The sequence below is a fragment of the Anolis sagrei genome, chromosome 1 (genome assembly GCF_037176765.1).
Source record: "Anolis sagrei isolate rAnoSag1 chromosome 1, rAnoSag1.mat, whole genome shotgun sequence".
NCBI lineage: Eukaryota > Metazoa > Chordata > Lepidosauria > Squamata > Dactyloidae > Anolis > Anolis sagrei.
In genome coordinates, this window is record NC_090021.1 from 209,685,733 (window position 1) to 209,706,057 (window position 20,325).

The following is a 20,325-nucleotide window of genomic DNA, read 5'->3' on the forward strand; positions in this document are numbered from 1 at the left end:
ACAAAAGTCCAGATTCAATAAAAATACACACACATGAAGAATTTTATATTACTGATTAACCAGTTAGTTAAATTATGTTGCAGTTCATTTTTGTGTAAACCTTGAAATTAGCTTGTTGTATTTCAGCTCACAGAATCCCCAGTAAACATGTCTATCACCCATCTCATTGTGTATGGTGTTTCACTGATGGTAAGAGACCTTCAGTGTCTGTTTCTTGACTGGGTGGTTAAGGATTTGGACAACTGGTGTGCTGTGGCAATTATGATTATTTATTTGTTCACTGTATTTAAATGTAAAATCTAGGTCAATGGTGAGCTTATGCTTTGCTGATGAAATCTGACCACAATGTGGAAAAATTCTGAGTTACACAATGGAAATGGAAGAATAGCTTACGGTGATTTTTCAAGCTTAATTTACTTCATTTAATATTTAATAGTGAAGCTGTCATTGTGCAAAGCTGTTCTCTGTGACAATAACTGCAGCATAGGAAGCAAACTCAAGAAAGTGATATCAGATAAGCAAAGAAAACAATTTGCTAAGTTAGTAAATGCTGGTAAAAGCCTCATGATAATTTCATCTGAGGGTCTTTGCTAGTTAGAAATGACTTCAGAGAACACAAAAATAACAACAAAAACCTTAAGTGGGCCACGGGACCAAGCCTTTTGTTTTTCTGCCCAATAATCTTCAAGCAGAGACCAAACACTAGTTTATCAATGTTTGAAACCACCTTAGTCCATCTCACATCTTCATCTGTTTCCAGATTCACCCTAAGCCCCACTTATACATGGACTTCCCTATTTTAATGCATTAAAATATCACATCCCCCCTCTCGTGCTGCCCCCCCCCCCCATTGTGCTGTTTCCTGATTTGACAGCAAGGATGGTGAAATGACAGATGCAGCAATGCTTCCCCCATCACATGTGGAAGCATCAGCCAGTCAGGGCAGAAAAACCTTTCCAGTTGGAGGCGAGGAGAGACATCACTACCATTACAACTCAAATTACACTAAGGTATCTGATGATAACCTTGATAATAATCTGTTTGCCTAACAAATGTCCAAATGCCAGTACTTCAAAAGACAAATTTATTATAGTGTAAGGAAGAATCCCTTCTACTCAGGCACAGACACTAACTTGAGCTGTAACTGAATCCTATTTTAACACTGCATTGGTTCTCTACTGCAAATGAGGTCAGCATCCTATTACGATGCAGAAGGAGTGCCACATGGATATAGAGCTCTGTTCTATTATTTTGACATTGACTGCCCCCAGGATCTGTAACTTCAAGCAACTGCTTCCTTTATGTAATAATAAGACCCAAGGTTTCATTTGTGTAGCTTCTCTGGCTGCCATTTTTATACCAAGATAGAATATATGTCTTTCATTAACCAATAAATATATGTAAGTATATATGTGTGTGTATGTGTGTTTTATTCAAGGCACATAGAAATATATCATGAAGGTGGTATATTGATAATGAAAAACTTTTAAGAGCTCTCCAACATATAACAAATATATGGCGAACATTGATTTGGAGCTGGGTTATAAAAGGTATCATGACTTAGACAAAGAAAAGGTCATATGTATCACATTGAGGTTGCATGGGTCTATACAACATTGCACTAGCTAGCACATGCCTACTATAGCATGATGGGAATTTCTCTCCTGTCTCTTTTACCAATTACTCTATCGATACCATGTGAAAACCTGATGCAAAAGATTTACAAGGTTCCGAGGGTACATGGGAGTGGCGCCAAGAAGGGATTACCCCTTTGGTTCTCTTAACTAAGCATTCTGTTAGAACAACCCTATTGGGACCTGCCATAGAGGTATATATCCATAGTTTGATTTTTAAAAAAATTTTTGGAATACTTTCATATACGTAATGACATATCAGAAAGCAGAAGGTGATTTTCCTGCTTCTTGGCGGGGGTTGGACTGGATGACCTATGAGGTCTCTTCCAACTCTATGATTTTATGAAGACTATCACTATTTCATCCACCAATGTGGATAATTTTGGATTTTTGAGTATTTCACATTTTAGAATTCCAGATAAGAAATAAATTATATTGCACTATATCTGGCACTCAGAAAAAAACCCAGTGCCATATAATATTCATGTGCTTGATTTTCCATAATAGTTAGATATTGTCATTTAATATATTAAAAATTATTTCCAAGTACATAGGCATTAGAGAATTCCATTAAGAATTCATGAAAACTCTACTGAAAAAAATTCATGGATTATAAATCTATTACCTAACTTCTGTTCATGAATACTGATAAAGCAAAGTTGCAGCAAAAATATCCCCTTGCAGTATTTTTCTCATGTGCCAGTGATAAAGGCATGATTTAGATATTTGGGCACAAATCAGCTGATAAACTCTATTGGAAATACTGTGGTCTACTCTTCTTTCCAAATGTAGCTTTGAATTCCAAATATACATTACTATGTATGTCATGCATATAGACTGTGATATGCCCATATATTGTATTTCCTTTATTCTAATGCACACTCCCTTCCCCATATAAACATCTCTAAAATGGAGTGCAACTTAGAATTGTGGGCCCTTTTTAATATATGTAATTTTTTTTCTATTGGCAGCACTAGATTTAGTGTGTGTCTTTCAATCAATGGCATTTCAGAACTGAAGAAATACGGTACTTTATTCTGATCATGCTCAAAATATTTAAAACACTAGGTTATATAATGAGCCATCTGAGCAACTACCTGAGCAGGAAAGCCATAGGACAAAGGCATATTTTTGAATTCTTTTTCAATCTTGTTTTTGCTAAGGGATTTTAAGTCATTCCCATTTTGTGAACTATTTTCAGAAACACCTTTTTTCCTGGTTTATATGCAAGTCTCTTATTTTATGCCACATAGGAGACTCAAATTTCCATGCATTTACTGTGGATTTTCAAAAGAAAAAAAAGTATTTTGGCTTTAAACAGCTGTAAAATTTGTCTACGGAGGGAATCATATTATTTCATCCAGTTCATAAAAAAAAGTCTCCCTTCTCGTTTCATTGTAATATTAACATTAACCATCTGTTCCATTTTTATATGCTGTAAAATTATCGGTGTCATGATGTTCTACAGGCTACCACCGGCAGCTAGTGATGGTGACCAGATAGGACGACACAGGGGATTTGGACGGCAGGAACCAAATAATGTCTTATTCTATTAGATGGCACGGAAGAGGGAAAGGGAACACACACATGATTCCAGTGATTTGGACTCCTGCAGTTATATTTCTCAGGGCTTTTATAATGGAACACAAAAGAAGCCACAATATACACAGTAATTCCATTGGGGAATAGCAAATATTACTCTACTGTTTTAATGGGGAATCAATTACCTTCCAAATGACAAACAGTCATTGTTCCTTAGTGTGTGCTGAGCAAATAAAATGGATAACTAAATGAATAAAACAGTCCTGCAAATCAAACTTTGCATATGTTAACCCAACAAAAACACTAATTGCAAGAATAGTTTGTAAGACTTCAAACAGCATGGCCATGGACTGCTGTCCATGAAACTTGGGACATATCTGACCAAGCAGCATCAGAGTGTGTTAAAAAGGTTAATGTTATTAAAAAGGAAAAACATACAAACTAAGAGAGGCAGCAGCACTTTACTTTTCCCTGAAATCTATGTGGAAAGACAAGATTTGTCCCCATTTCTCTTCTTCTTTCTGCTAAATCAATTGAATGTGAATTATTTTAATTTATGTTTGAATATTTAACTCAGGCTGGATTTACACTACCCTATATCTCAGAATCTGATCCCAGGATTATTCCAGACAGCACCCAAATCCACACCAAAGTGGGTTTTAAAACCCCATTTTGGTGTAATTTGGGTCTTCCCCCTCCTCCCCAAAAAAACCCCAGGCTTTTCTGATGGGATGTCTTGATCTCATTCCAGTAACCACCAGGATGGCACCCAGCCACTCCAATACTCCCCCCCCCCCACAAGCCCTTAACAGAAAAAAATAACGTACCTGGCTGCCGTTAAGCCCTCCTGGTGCATAGAAATGATGTGACAGGAGGTGGGGCCAAGGAGGAAAATTACTCTTCAGCCCCTCCCCCCACCTCCTGGTGCATCAATCAATCAATCAATCAAATCATTTATTTTGGTCATAAACCATCACAGCAAATCAAAGTCACAGTTTCATACAAACTTGGTACGTTTGGTACATTACAAATATAAATACTAAAGCATAATAGGGGTGAGGGAGCGGAAGGGGAAACAGGGTAAAATCATACAATGGTCTTTTCAGAAAATGCTTCAGACATACTTCATAAAAAGGAAAATCAACCAGTTTAGCACCTCTGTTAAATGCTGATTCATTATCAGTAATTGTCAAAGGCTTTCATGGCCGGAATCACTGGGTTGTTGTAGGTTTTTTTGGGCTGTATGGCCCTGGTCTAGAAGCATTCTCTCCTGATGTTTCACCTGCATCTATGGCAAGCATTATCAGTAATGTTTGATTTGTGTAGCCATTTGATATACTCTGGAACTGTGAAAAAATTATAATGCAGAAAGAGGTCATGAGAGGGAAAATCTTAAGAAGTCCTGATCTAGTAACTGGTTGGCCCCAGCCTCTTTAGAAACAGGCCTCCTTGCCTGGAAGCAAGTGATGAACAAGCTTCCTCTAGAGTCTTTTTAATTAAGTAAGGTTTGAATTTTGGGGACAAAAGCCAATGCACTATTTTATATGTAAAACCAATAGTTTAAGTGGAAATCTCCTTAAACAATGGAGTGATATTTATGGAGTGATATTTAGGACCAAGTCAACTTATTATTTAGCATTGCTAGCATGTAATTTTCTCATTTCACTTTTTTAAAACTCCCACATCTACTAGATAAGGCATATCCAGGAAAACACATAGCTTTTGAAATTCTGTTGACCTTTTGATAAGAAACCTAATTGACAATTGTTCTTTCAGTTTCCTGAGGTTAAAAAGAATCCCTGAGATATGTCCATAGAGCCTGTCTTTTTAGTAAACTCCCCAAGGCTGAGTCACTGAAAATGAGTTACCTTGTGGAGGTGATATAGTCAATAATCTGCCTGTCTCCTGTTAAATTGCTGAGCTGAATGAAAATAGTATCAGTGGCACCATGGGGGCCCACCTTTCTCTCCTGGTAGAAAGTAAAATATTGCAGATGCCATTAAGTAGAAGGGAGAGTAGCCATTGCATCAATTACTGATGAAACATACAAATTCCTCTTCTCATATTGCAAATTAAATACAATCTTGCTTGACCATTTGTAATGCGATGAAAAAAGAGATAATGATAGATTTCAGTTATATCAAACTAGTTTTGCAATGCTCCTCTGTTTGGACTGCTCCCAACTCACTGAAAATAAAATCAACCAAAGGAACAAAACAGTCTGGACATGAATGTAGAGTAACAACATCAGTGTGTATTTGACAACTTGCCACACACAGAGTCTACCTATTTCTTTATAAGATTAATAGGATTCAAGACTTAGCGGCAGGCTCAGCTCACATTAAAATATATGGCAGAAAAATACCCAGCTTTACCATCTATATTATAGAATTAATGAGTCTGACATCATATTGCCATGGCTCAATATTATGGAATCATGGGAGTTGTAGCCTTCTCTGTCAATGAATGCTGGTGTTTCACCAAACTACAATCTGCATTAATTCTACAATGTAGATACGTACAGTCTAAGAAACATCAATTGAAGTCTGAGAGTAAATATCTTCCTGTCTTCTGCTTTAGCCATAACATTCACAAAGTCCTCTACCAATTGGCAGCAGCCAAGAAATCCAAGTGTGCCACTGCCCAAAGAAAGAGATGCTTCACCACATACATATTTCAAATTTCTTGTATATTGGGTTGTTGTAGGTTTTTCGGGCTATATGGCCATGATCTAGAAGCATTCTCTCCTGACATTTCACCTGCATCTATGGCAAGCATCCTCCGAGGATGCTTGCCATAGATGCAGGTGAAACGTATAGCCCGAAAAACCTACAACAACCCAGTGATTCCAGCCATGAAAGCCTTCGACAATACATTCTTGTATGTTTCCAGGTTGCTTGAGAGAATAATGAAGTGGGAACAGTATTCTTCACGGGATCATTGCAGTACCTTCTATAATAGAGATTTTTGTATACATGTCTACAAACCTGAGAATGGATATTTTCCCACTCTTTATAAGTCATCACCGCACTTTGAAAGTATCTTAAGATGTGTTGTTACATGCTAGTTATTTTACGTTGGGACTTGTTGTTAGGCAGAAAAAGAACGAATGAATAATTTCTATTAATTAAATAATAAATGATCCCTTGTTTTCCAAGTATTTCATGAAATGAATGATGGAATCCCAGGTGTTTCAGAACTGGACAGTTGAAAGCAAAGAGGTGTCAATACTTGTAAAGTTATTAATGAATGATGTTTGTCCTTTATTTTCACCTCTTTCTTTGGTCTATATATTCATGCCTTTTCCTTCGTTCTCACATGCAAAGACATCAGTTGCTCTTCTCTTGAGAAATCGGTCTCTCATCTATCTTTGCTATCAAAGGAGGCTCTAACCCTAATTGATTGCTGCTGCACTCACATATGAGAGACAGCTTTTGGAGCTATTGTAACAAAGTTTAGGTAAACGTTTTTTTTTCCTGTTACATTCTGATCCTGACACGAATTTCCTGAGTCAATAAACCTATGTTTTCTCCCCACACTTTATGAGAGCATTTAGAGTAATTTCTCCTGTTTCTACCATAACATAATATTGCAGGGGCCTTGATGCCATCTGCTTGATATACGTACAAAATATTCTTACATAGACATTATTGTCTCTCCTCCATGAAGTGGCAAGGTACAAGATGTCGAACAGGCCTAGGGAACATGCGAGTTAAATCCCTCCAAATTCTTAGTGAGTTTATATGTTCATCATTCATGCAATTGTGAACTGAAGAAGCCAATGTTTTCCAGGTTAAAATAGGGAATATATTAGGAAAATTGGTATTATTTCCATTTTTATCCATTTTAACCAATACTTGCAATGTCTCCTAGCAGACATCAAAGTCCCACCTTGACTTTTTTTGTTTCTATATATTTATAGGTTCATTTGTTGGGAAAACCAGTTAGGACTGGGAAAAGAAACTGGATGAAATGCCGGGGCACCTTCCCAGTTTCTGTAGACTAATGGGGTGCTATATATATTGCACTGCACCAAGCTTATACTGTTATTACCATTAAATGACTGCCGCTACAAATCTCCCCCTTCCCCCACCAGCACCACCACCAGGCTATTGCAATGGATGCTTCCAGGCACTTCTGGTAACCCTGAGGCATTAAGGTCAGTCAAGTTTGTTGAAAAAGGAAGCTGACAGATGATCTCCTTGCTGAAAATAGCCTAGTTGCTTCTTTGTGTTACTGAAGTCAGTCCAGGGATAACAACCCAGGCTCCTGGGAGAATTAGTTATTATTGTTTTCCTTCCTCGGCAAACCTAAAGATGTTTCTCAGTCACATTGTGGACCTTTTTCTTCCATAGGAACTTTATGAAGAGGGTAAGATTCAAGTCTGCTCTCACCTCAGTATGTGTGGATGGCATGTGTGTACATACGCACTCATCCCTATGTGCAATCCCTGGGTCTCACACTCACAAAGAATGTGACCCTTGGAGCCAAAAAGGTTATTGATCCCTAGTAGAGTCAATTCTGAATCATACTGAACAAGTTTAATGATTGAACATCGTTTCCTGCATCCTTTTGTCTCATTGTACAGTATCTATAATTTTAAGTCTATTTTAGCTGTGTAAACTTAAAGAAAACCAATAATATTTTGTGAAAATAAGGCATATTAAACTGAATGAGAAAATAATTGTATTGAATACCTATCTTGAAACTACTTGGCACAAAATTGTAGAACACAAAATCCCGTAGTGTAAGAGTTAAATGAAAAGACTATAGACATCTTATTAGTGAGCAATAACAAAGCTCTGAGGATGCTTACCATAGATGCAGGCGAAACGTCAGGAGAGAATGCCTCTAGACCATGGCCATATAGCCCAAAAAAACCTACAACAACCCAAAGCTGAGAATAATTCAGAATTTGTATAAAGATGAGGACAATTCAGAAAGTAGCAGTGATGGGGGGATATAAACCTCTTCTGACTTGGACATAAAAAACCCTTTGTTAATCTCCTTCATAGATGAAATGCTTCTCACACCTTAGATGCGTAGCACTGAACTAAAAACATCTTCTGAGAATTTGGGCAGAGATTTTTCACAAAAAAAAGGAATAGGTATTTGGATTATGAAATCCTCTGGGTATTTCATAAAAGGGTCATAAGTCATGACAAATCACTAGCTGGGCCTGGCATGGTACATTCAAGAGCACTTAAGAAGTGTGAAGGCAGTTAGTTTTAGAGAGCATTTTGAAGAATGTTGTTGGAATTTGAGGGACAGAAAATGTTCAGATAGTAATGGAGGAGTTCACGTATCGAATGAGCAAAACACTAGGACTTTCCATTGTCATCTGCTATCCAGAGAGTGCTGAATTAAAGGTTACTGCTAAACTATAATCTAAGGCACAATGATACTTCTATTTCATACACTCTTTGTGACATTCACATAAAGAATCTCAAGCTACCTTCACTGAAATGATATTCCTTATGCTAGCAAGTTGAATATGTTTTAGATTTGCTACAGATGAGAACACGGATGCTGCTTGTTTGTCATATGATATATATGAACAGTCACTGTGTTAAAAGAGTCAATCAAATGGAAGCACAATGTATCTACAGTCTATTGAGAGCATTCCACTCTCAATAGATTATTAGTTAGACACAATTTCTTCAAAAATGACTATCAATTTTGGCTGAGCCTTGTTAGCACAATGGCCAATTTGGTTGAGTTGCCTGGTTTATTGGTAGACCAAGGGAATGTTTGTCTTCATTTTCAGTTATCACAAACATGCCATTTCCTACTTTCAGCATTTTTTCCATTACTAAAAAGTCTAAAAGAGGGGTCAGGGGGGAAATATTAGAACGAGAGCAAGTCGAAAAGAGGGTATTTATATGTATTGTTTGTATTGTATGTGAAATATTTGTCTCTTTTATAATGGAAAATAATAATAATAAAAAAGAACGACATTTTAAATGGCTTTAAACAGCTTTAGTATTATTTAAAAGATTGATCATTGTATGAGCCTGAACAGCAGTCAATCTGAATTTGCAATGAACTCTATTTTATTTCTACAGGAATCACTTTGGTGAAGCTTTCTGTGGGGTTGCTTCTGAAAGTGAGGCAGATATGTATATTTCTTTAAAAATTATCTCTAAATCCTTCAGTAGTTATACCTTTGCTTGACCAGCCTTTGTTATTTTTGAGATATCAAACAGCTGCCCGGTGTAGTATTGAACACCACTGAACAGAATCACTGCAATGGAGTCCCCTTCCTTCTCAATTACAGCAAGGATATCTTCAGTTCTCAAGGTCTCCTCCCCCTGAAATAAAGTTAAGCACATATTTTACACCAGCTTTGGCAGTGACAAAACTGTCAGTTCTTATTTCATAATCTATTTCTTTCTTTTTCTTTTTTATGATGTGCCTCGCTAACAGTAGAAAGTGATTAAAACCAAATCCTTAACATGGCAGTAATCTCCAAAAGTCAGTGCCCTGGAGTAACCTTTCAATAGGAGAATAATCATTAGTAACATAGTTTCAGTGTGGTAAATTCCATTTTTAAAGGATGTTCACTTTGTCTCCTTACATGCTTTGCTTGCCCGAACACATCAAGATGGCCTTAATTGGTTGATTTTTTAAGAAGTGTTATATTCCAATGCAAAGAGCATATTCAGAGGTGGATCAGCCTCAGGCTGCAGTGAACCTTCCTAGATAACTATGGCACAGCTGGTTTCTAATGATATATTAGCCACAGAAAATACAGTCTCTTGGCTCAAACTCTTGAAACTGAGAATAGAAATTGGGGTAGCATTATATGAACAAATTATGATTTTCCATATACCAGGCATGCTATATTTCTGTCTTCTGTTCTTATTCATTCATTCATTCTTGGGGTCTTATTTTTTCTAAGCCGACACAAGATGAGATTCTGGCTATTAGCTTAGACAGTTTAAAAAATTCATGGCCTATCCATGGATATTACTCACAATGACTATATGGAATTTCTAGGCTCACAGTTAAATGAGAGCAAGGAATAACAGTTGGGGAGAGTTTTTCATACTACTTGAAAGCTCAAGGCATTGTGGTTGGGTTAGCCACAAGAAAAACTAGGATTCTGGACCTAATAAATCTTTGGCATGATTACTGGTTTAGAAAAGTTATTTTTTGGATAACAGCTCAAAAATCCCATAACCAGCATGCCCACATGATATGTTATCTATGACAATTCAAGAGCTGTAGTCCAAAAAGGAACTTTTAAAAACACTGATCCAACAGAGTTCTTTATATGTGAACCTGCATGTATAGACAGAAAGCTCTTCTGTTTTAGGGCACTTCCAGACATCAACCAAATCCTGACCAAAACATGGCTTTCCTGATGGGGTGTCTAGTTGCCATCCCAGTAATCACTGGGATCGCACCCAGCCACCCCAACCCTCCCCCCCCCCAAAGGTAAAAGAAGAAATAACTTTCCCGGCCTCCATTAAGGTACTCTTGGAGTCCTCCTGATGCATAGAAATGATATGCCAGGAGGCAAAGGGAGGGTGAGGAGGAATATCACTCCTTGAGAAATGTTCTTCGTAGAAATGATGTTCCAGAAGGACTTCAGAGGTGACTGGGTAAGTTATTTCTTCTTTAAGGAGTTTTTGGGGGGTTGGGGAGGGGGGTCCTCTCAGTTTTCCTGGCTAATGGAGCCCAAAAAACTGTGAGGGCTGTGTGGATAGGGCCCGAGAATCCCATGATGTGGTCCCTAGGCCCAATCCACACCTGGTAAAATCTGATCTTACCAAAGATCTGGGCCTTACTAGGTATCTAATTAATCCAGGACAAAGAAGGGTTTACCTGCTTTGTCTCGAATTAATTTGTTTTTACCAGAGGCATCTTTTGGACGCCTCCAGTAAAAGCACCACAGGCCCTGTATCTTTGGGCTTGTCTGGAAGGGACATAAGAAAATATTTTCTAGAGCGGGTGTGATGTTATGGTCAACAGATCAACGACTAGTGTTGAAAGTGCAACCTTAGTTTTAGAATACCTATCAATATGTCCAGTCTACAATAAGTCCCAGTTTGTGATATGGGGATTTTAAGGCTTCTTTTCCTTTTAAATTTACTGTAATTCATGGTATTCACATAAGAAGAGAACACCCCAAAAGTCCTATAGAAATACATTTTAAGGTAGAAAAATAAATCATTCTGACTGTGATTGCAGACATCAACATGAGAAGTTACAGAAAAGGGACCATTGTTAGACAACTGGGAAACCAAAATGAAGCAACACATCATTTTCAGGGAGAAGTAGTAGTGATCACTGTGAATTTTGAGACTCTCAGGCATATGGAGATGTTAGTATGAACCTCTCAAGATTAAAAACTTCTGCCAACCCTGACATATACACACTAATACCAAAAATGGAATAACTTAAGAATATTTTTATATTTTGAATTGCAGCATGCAGCCCCAAGGCTTAAAGGTTGCCTCCACTTTCTGCTACATACTTCTCAGGCAAAACTCTATATCCCAGAGAAAGCTATTAAATTTGTTACTGTATTTATATTTCTGAAACAATAGGCATTATATCATCCAAAGATGTAAGAAAACCCTGAAGTCATTAAATATAAAGAATTTCAACAATGAATGATTTTCATCCTTTAAAGCTTCTGTTTCATTTTCTCCTCTTAGCAAGGGATCATGTAAAACACACTAGCACCAAGGGATCAATTAAGTGGTGAAAACTTCAAATCAAATTAGGCATGCCACCACAAAGACCTGGGATAAGATTTGCTGATTTGAAAGCAACTTTTATTATATTAATGATCTTTGAACATTTATCAATGACTTGCAGTAGCTTCTCATTTATATGGGGGGAAAAATTAATCAAAAGGTCACAATCAGTTTCTACTGAAAAGTAACAAAAGTTCTCCAGGCCAAGGAAGGAAAGTAATACAATATTTAATAACGATCTAAATTGGATAGTCCTTCAAACAGAAACTCTACTGTTACTGTGCCAATATATGGAAAAGTGTATTTTCTCCTGAGGTCTTCTTTGTAGTGTGTGTGTGTATATATATATGTATATGTATATATATATATATAATTCATTGCATTTGTTTCCTGCCTTTATGCCAAAAGTAGCATTCAAGCTAGTTAGCCATGAAAGTGAGAATTCTGTTGGGGTATTGATTGCCTCTGCGTAAGTGGACTTACATCTGTGAGAGTACTGTAAAATGTTCATTTCCAGTACTGTTACTATGTAAAGTCCCCAGTGCACATCACTGCTCAAAGTGCAATGGGACTCTTGCACATTATTTTGATCCTGGTGCACATAACACTGGCCCCAGTAAGCACTGGGACAATCCTCCTGGTTTACTGCTACTCATTTTTGCATTTCAGTAACCAGGTTTCTTTATGCTTTGGTAACACAACTAGGAATCCTATATGACCTCTTATATAATGTAGCCTGGCATAGAGTTATGTTACATAAAATGCCATATAGGATTCTGGCAGAAATTCAAGCAGAAGCTAAAACACAATTGCTAATATATATGTATGTTGTAAAAGGTTAAATATAACAAAAGCATCTCAGCAAAAAAAAAAAAAAAAAAAAAGGAAAAGAAAGAAAGAAAGAAAGAAAGAAAGCTATTCCACTCAACAATTTGTTCATGAAATGATAGCATACATATTTGATTCCACCACGGTCACAAGGAGTAGCCTTGCAAGTTAGGGAACAGTAACTCCCCCATTTCTCTCTTTTCAGAATAATCTCTGCTCAATAGGTTGGATAAGTGACCTCATATTCAGTCACTCAGTTGGATAAAGATTCCCTCTTTTAGTTAGAGGATTGCCTTGTTAGAGGGCCCCCATTGTAAACTGCTCAAAGAAAGTGTGAAGCTGCCAATAGTGAATCTGTATCATGCAATACATCATCTGTTTCTTGTTTTGAGCGGAACCAATAAAATAGCACTCTACATTATAAAATCAACATTTCCAGACAGATTGCAATGACAGCTAAAGCAATAATAATATAACATAGACATCTGTGCAATTTTGACTTCTTTCCAAGAAATACCAGGGTTATTTATTGTCATAAATGTTACAAACCTTTCGTGGTTCTATCATAAGCATACTCTTCTCCGTATCAAGCCCATGATATTGGAGTTGTGATTCAATAGCATACTGTAAAGAAAACAACCTAAGTGACCAGATGTGAAGAACCAGATGATTTTTTTAAACTTCACAAGGTTAATATCATTTAGGTAGAATAGAAAATATGTATGTGGATAAGTCTTTGAAATTCTTTAATACTCTTTCATTTGTCTCCCCCCTAACCTGAATACTGAAAACAGACTAGCATGGCTACTTTGTAAAATCTTGCAAAGTGGTCCTACTTTTGCTTACTTACAAATTAGTGAAAGGACTATGAGGTTTCTCTGCCCAGCATTAAGGAAAGGCCATGGTGTTTCATTAAATCCACTGCCCGACATTTCTAATGAAAAAGGTTTATGTAGTAGGTGATCCCCAAAGCCTCTTTGGGAGGCTTTGGCAAGGTGCTGTCAAAGTAGACAATGTAAAGAGTAGCCAACACTCAGGCAGACAAATAGTCTGGCTTGGTAAGTTATAAGGTAGGTAAGACAAAAGCTCCCACTAAGGCCCCTTCCACAGAGCTGAATAAAATCCCACATTATCTGCTTTGAACTGGAATACATGGCAGTGTGGACTCAGATAAGCCAGTTCAAAGCAGATACTGTGGGATTTTTCTGCCTGGATATTCTGGGTTATATGACTATGTGGAAGGGCCATAAGTATAGCCCACATAGAGCAGTGATGTCTCACCTTTACTTCTGTTTCTGCAAAGATTAATATGTGGCAGTCTAGGTAGCTAAATCTTTATGCTATTCCCTGATCCAGCTGTGATTTTTGGCTTTAAAAACCCTGTCAGGGTAGACAAATTTCTGCCACCTTTGTGAGATAGTTGATGCGGAACATGTAATTTAGGGATGTAGTGTCCAGTCCTTAAGTCTAATACCAGCCCTTTAGGATTGCTTTCTGTGCATTGGCCTGTACGTTTATCTGAAATGAGCACATGGCTTAAAAATTCATAGCTGGCAATATAGTTAGTTATGGTCTAAAGTATGGTATTCTGACTAGGTTTATCAAGTAGGAAAACACATGTGAGGAATTACAAAAAAAGATATGGCTCTCAAACCAACAGTGGCTTTTTACTACAAGGTTTGGGAACCCCCAGACCTCCAGATATTGGTCTTCCCTAGTACCTGGACTTATGCCCTTGAAACCAACAATATTTGGAAAAAAACATAGGTTTCCAAGATCTTTAGCAGTAGAAGATATTTTGCTCATGCAAGTAGGTCACCTGTCACTCACTCTCTCTCTTCTACCCTGTGCTGGAATGGGAGCAGTACCACATAAAATGAATCTCCAATAGTTAGGTTCTCCACCATATATGACTGCAGGCTTTTTTCTCTATCATAAAACCACTATTGGATATAATGCATAGTTATAAGAAAACAAAACAAATCAACCTGACAGCCAAAAGACCTGGTAAATTACATGAAGATAACTGAACAGCATATACATGTACATACATAAATACATGTACATACATTGAATTCTGCTCTAATACATTTGAATTCTGTTATGGAACTATATTTTATTATTTGATCCATATACTCATAACAGATGGGGGATAGGCCTGCTACCATTTCCCTTTTAAAATGTAGGTGAGATATGCTTCAGTAGCAAAGAAAGGGAATATTCTCCCAGCACAGAAACAAACAGGAAGAAATTTGCCAATCTCTAGGTAGAGAGCTAGTCTATTTTATTGCAACTGTAAATACAAGGCAGCTAAAGTCTTGTGGAAAATACCTTAGAAAAGTTTAACATTGGCACATGCTTTTGACTGAGAAGTGCATGAAATGCATTCAGCCACCAAGATTCAAGGCTACTGAGAGTGAGAATGCCATGATAAGTCATGTGCTGCCCACCAAGGGAAAAAAGAGACTGGGCACAAAAGATGGGATAAAAATGGGCAATTTTATTAACTATTGCCCATTCAGTTTGGGTTTTTTGTGATAAGAATATTAAAATGGGGGGGGGGGGGTGATTTTGTTGCATGGGAGTTGGAGTGGTCTGTTTCCCAGATCTGAGCCCCCAGCCTCTTCTAGATGAAAACACCATAGTCTGGGAGGGGAATCCCTGAAAGTTGGGGTTGCCAGTAAACCAGAAGGCTATCCAGAGGATGTAAGCCTCCAGGCCACATTGGCCCCTTGTAAGGGCAAAAGATGCAAAGACCACCCTAAAGACAGGTTTTTCCCCCCAGCCCCAAGATTGCATAGTACATAGGAGCAGTTCCAAACTCCAATTTTACAGAAATAGACCAGAAGGCATATCACCAATTCACATACGACTCTCCCCCAAGACCTGCTATAAATTATCGACCAGCATCTGCCAGAGCCAAGTGGAATAGCTTGTATATCTTTTTTGCAAATCACCAAGAAACAGTTTACTGCCAAGGTCAGAAAGGTGGAATAGTTTAGGCCATCATTTCGGAATAGTTTAAGCCAATGTGTGTGCAATGTAAAAATCCAAGCTGGGCAAGATGTCTGGATCAAACATTATCATTAGTCAGGTTACTGGTGCTGGTGACATTTATGCAGTTATGTTCCACACAGCATTCCAAACTGAAATGACCCTTTCACTAGAGAATTACATTTTCCCAGCAACTTCAAACATACTGGTGTTTGAGTGCTGAGAAAATGAGACAATATCTCTAAAAAGAAACATTTCAACTGAGTGAGGAAGCATAATTTGTATTGTCCCTTATGTGAGTTGCATCTGGAGAGGTTTTTATAGTGCCTCAGTGATCAAATTTCTCATCAATTTCTAAGTGTTTACTGAGTTTGATAAAGTAGCAGTGAATCACAAATGTGAAGATTAATTTGCCACAATCCATGATGCATGGACTGTTGTCTCATTTTATAGCACATAAATGATGTTTGAATTACTAATCTAAAGCACCATCGACAAGCATTTCCCTATCTGTCTAGGGATATGAAGCTGTTAATGTTGTGAGCTTTGCATTGATTTGGTTTCATAAAGTAAAACAGCAACAAGAATTAATAAAACATTTACAACCTGTTGTTGATTTAGCCCAACAGCTTGCTCAATGTCTTTAAAAGGACTAATCAATCAATATGGTCATTCAATCTTTCCTTCTGCAAGGTTTTTATTTGAACAAGAAGAATGAAAGCATGATCAGTAAAATATGCCTAGCCCAAAAGTACATGGCCAGATTTCTTTTATATTTTAGGTTATGTTTTTTATAGCTAATGAATAATCAGATATGGCTGTTTGAATGCTGTTGAAATACACACAGTAACTTTGAATGCAATATGCGATGTAATATTAATTCCTTACATGATCAGACGGGAAGGCTTTGGCTTCAAGGAAGATTTTATAGCGATCTGAAGTAGGTTTAAAGAAGGATAACTGTAGAAATAAAAATGGATTTATGTTATCTAAAGTGAAACTTTTTATTAGCCCATTGAAAATGCACAACAATTTACATTTAGAAGTGTCTATCAAATGTCATATAATTGCACTTTCAACATCTTCAGTAAGAAAGAATGCAACATTCCATAAACCAATGTATTATGTCATTTGACATAGACTTCCCTTACTCACAGATGCCCAAACTAGCATTCTATTACCATATTCAAACTTCTCCCCTTTCTCTTTGAACCCTACTTATTAGAGCTATTCAATCAATAAAAACATGTTTAAATACTCATTGGGAAGGGGGATGAATCATTTTTAAGGGTGTTTCTGAAATTATGGACCTACATTTTTTTGTAACTATAACGAAGTAACTATTTTTTCGTTACTATTTTTGTTAAGTTATTGAGTAAGTGGGGAAACTTGGGGGCTCATTTTCCCCTCGTTTTTAGAGCTATGATGATGATACTTGCTACCACACATTTTCCACTCAATGTTACACTCATCCACTAATTTGGGGGGAATTTTTGAATTTTTTACAGACATTTTTAAAAAAACCAAATTACAAGAGCTATCTACTGACATTTTATATACAATGCACATGATAACCAGGGCATCAATCCCCAGAAGTTCCAGAAATATTCAGACATCTACTGATTTTGGGGGATTTTTAGAAGTTTAGACAAAAACATTTTCCCCAAAAACGCCACAACAGCAAACCTCTTAAATGTCTGACTAACATTGTGACTATATGACACCAATTAACCATAGAACTTCAACTTGGTTCAGATTTATACCATTACTTACTTACTTTAGTTCTCTTTTCAGATTCAATAATTTTATTTATTTATTATCCGACTGACTCTAAACGTCTGGCTGCTGCAGTCCTCAATGCTTTCTGATGCAGAGCACTGCATTCTCGGAAATGTAGTTTGGGACAAGGCCTTTTGAATTCTCTGCTACAGAGGGCCTCAATTTCCCAAACTACGTTTCCCATAATGCTGTGTTCTCAGTTTCCTCCCCAGACCAGTTAGCTGCCTTTTCTTATGATGACCAGCAAGTCGCCTTAGTTTAGCAATTACCTTTTTGGCTTAACCAAAATTGCTTAATGCTCATGTTAAGAATTAAACTGACTTTGGGAGGCTTCCAAATATTACAGAAACTTAATGAAAATTAAGTTTACTACTTATTAATGTAGCTGGTTACATCAGAAAAAGACTCAAATGGTGCTGCTTATGACTTGCTAAAATTTTGTATCGCTACAATTTTCTTTTGAGAAAATACCTGTGTGGAAAGGCAGCTTGCATGGAATTTATAAAAATGGCTACATAGGGTAGCTTGACTTTATACATTTTAAGAGAACAAGTTCATGTTCCTTTTAATTTTGGAAATTCGAAAGAAATTGTTTCTTTTGCAGAGACAAGTGTCGGTGGACTGTAATGGCTACTGAGGAAATGTCAGAGTAGCAATCAAAATCCTGTTGAGGAGATGCACATAGAAATCTAAGACACAAATAATAGTTCTTCCTTTTAAAATGACTTTAAAGTTTACAATTCAGCTACTGACATGTAATGCCAGTCCTTTAAAAGGTTCTGTAAACTATTTATAAACCTTGAATTTTTCTTTTGATACATACAATAGGTTATCAAATATTACTCTTGAATGAGAAGTATTACCAACATACTTATGGGGGAAATTAAGCTAGAATAATTGCTCTTTATCTTATTTATATTTTGTTTGTTTCTGACAAATCATAGCTAATGAAAGTAATGTGTGTGCATGGGCGGAGGGGAGTTTCACCCAAATAGCAACATGATCAGTTATTGTGCACTTGTTTTCTGATAGGTTCAGGAATATAAAAGAAAGTAATAACATCCAGAGATTTTTGAAAAAATCAAAATATAATGATGGTTAAAAACTTAACAGAAATTTCTAAAAAGGGGTTACCCCAATGGAACATGACTCTGTGAACGAGAGATAAAATGATCAGAGGCAAGAGTTTTCAATATCAGGTCTGTGGGCAGAAATGCCACCTTCTGGCTCAGCTGAAGGCATCAAACTCTGATAAAAACAAAATTCTGAATATATCCTATCTGATCTCTCAAGTCAGCTCTTGTATAATTATGACTTACCATTAGTAGATGTAGATTAACTGTCAAGCCATTCATTAGTGCTATCTCATCTTTATGAGCCCCTGAAAAGCAATAACACAGATGTTTCTCTTTTCCTTTTGTTCAAGTGATGTGCAAAACCAGATGACTTTGGCTCACTGTCAATGTCTCCCTAAAATACCTATTTGATGTGTCGCCATGGACATTAAAAAAAGGTACCGGATTGCTGAAAGCATAATTATAAAGGAAAATAATTATTTTTACCAGTCTGTTGTGACAAATAAAGCCAATAATGAAGTAGCAGCACTTTCCTCCTTGAAACCACATGTTGATCCATTATTATTGTTAACACCTTGCCCACATTCAACATCAGTGTACTATTGTTATAAATATCTCCCCCATATACAGACTTAAACAGGTTTAGAAACAATAATTTGTTTTAAGTTGGTTATTATTGTGTTGAACACACTATATTTTCTTAATTAAAATAAGAAGACTTTGTCAAACAATTACTGAGCCCTCATTAAAATAGACATAATGATAGTTTGTAAGATAACTAGGCATAGAAAATAATTTCACTGTAAATAATGTACTATTTCATGTATCTTCTATAACAAAGTGGCATATGGATGCTAGGAAGTAGTGATATAGATATGAACTGCAGCCCAACACCTGGAGGTAGGGATAGGAAGAACATTCAAAAATATTCTAGACAAGTTTTTTTGGACTGCTGAAAAACTGTTTCAGAAGGATCCGGGATTGACAAGAATCTTCGCAGTTTGGACCTTATTCTGCATAAAGTTTGCACATAGTTGTTTTGTTCAGACACCGGCATTATCTACACATTTTCTGTGTGAAAAAAATTAATTTTATACAGAAAATGCTATTTTTCTATGCAAACCAACTATGTGCAAAGAATAAATCCCCTATTACAGCATATTTTGCATAGAACACAATACTTTATGTGCAGGGATTAATATGTGTACAAAAATGGTGTTTCCTGTGTTTAAAATGCTGCTTTATGCACAAAACAACCACATGGGCATCATACAGGTCTCCGACTGAAACAACTGCATGGTCTGTGAAGACTTCCTAGCGGTGGAAGAAAATTGCTTAAATTGTTCATTGTTACCACCAAGAAGCAGCTTAATGAAGAATTGCATCCTTATATGGAAGATTACACTATCCAATGGGAAGTAGACAAAAACATCATGGAGTATATGTGCACTTTTAATCCACTTGTCTGTTAAAAAGGACTGACAGCTCCATAGTTCAATCACTGTGCACACATGTTGTCCAAATAGCAAAACTTCTATGTGTCACTGATTGTTTCACGTCATCTAGGAAATGGCCAGAAATCCCTGATCCCGAATCTAAATTAATTTTAGAAAGACTGCCAATACAGAGAAAGTTGGAATGAACAGTGAAACACAGAGAACAATGATCTATTCCCTCCTCCCCTCAAGTCTCTGCTAACACTTAGTGGGTCTTTTTTCTAGTCACTGTGAGGGGAAAACACTGGGAAAATAAACCACCATGGAA

At 36.9% G+C, this 20,325-nt stretch overlaps 1 protein-coding gene across 3 annotated transcripts in view; it reads right to left on the reverse strand.

Annotated features, from left to right (window-relative positions):
* KYNU (kynureninase) overlaps nt 1-20,325 on the reverse strand; it is a 114,451-nt gene that overhangs the window by 51,993 nt on the left and 42,133 nt on the right. For all 3 annotated transcript variants that reach the window (XR_010910417.1, XM_060776206.2, XM_060776202.2), the window contains exons 5-8: nt 18,805-18,866; nt 16,595-16,666; nt 13,262-13,336; nt 9,341-9,487 (exon numbers count right to left, since the gene is read on the reverse strand). Coding sequence is in view for 2 of the 3 variants with exons in the window: in XM_060776206.2 (XP_060632189.2) it covers nt 9,341-9,487; nt 13,262-13,336; nt 16,595-16,666; nt 18,805-18,866 (356 nt within the window). In the remaining variant the exon portion in view is untranslated. The remainder of the gene's footprint in view (nt 1-9,340; nt 9,488-13,261; nt 13,337-16,594; nt 16,667-18,804; nt 18,867-20,325) is intronic.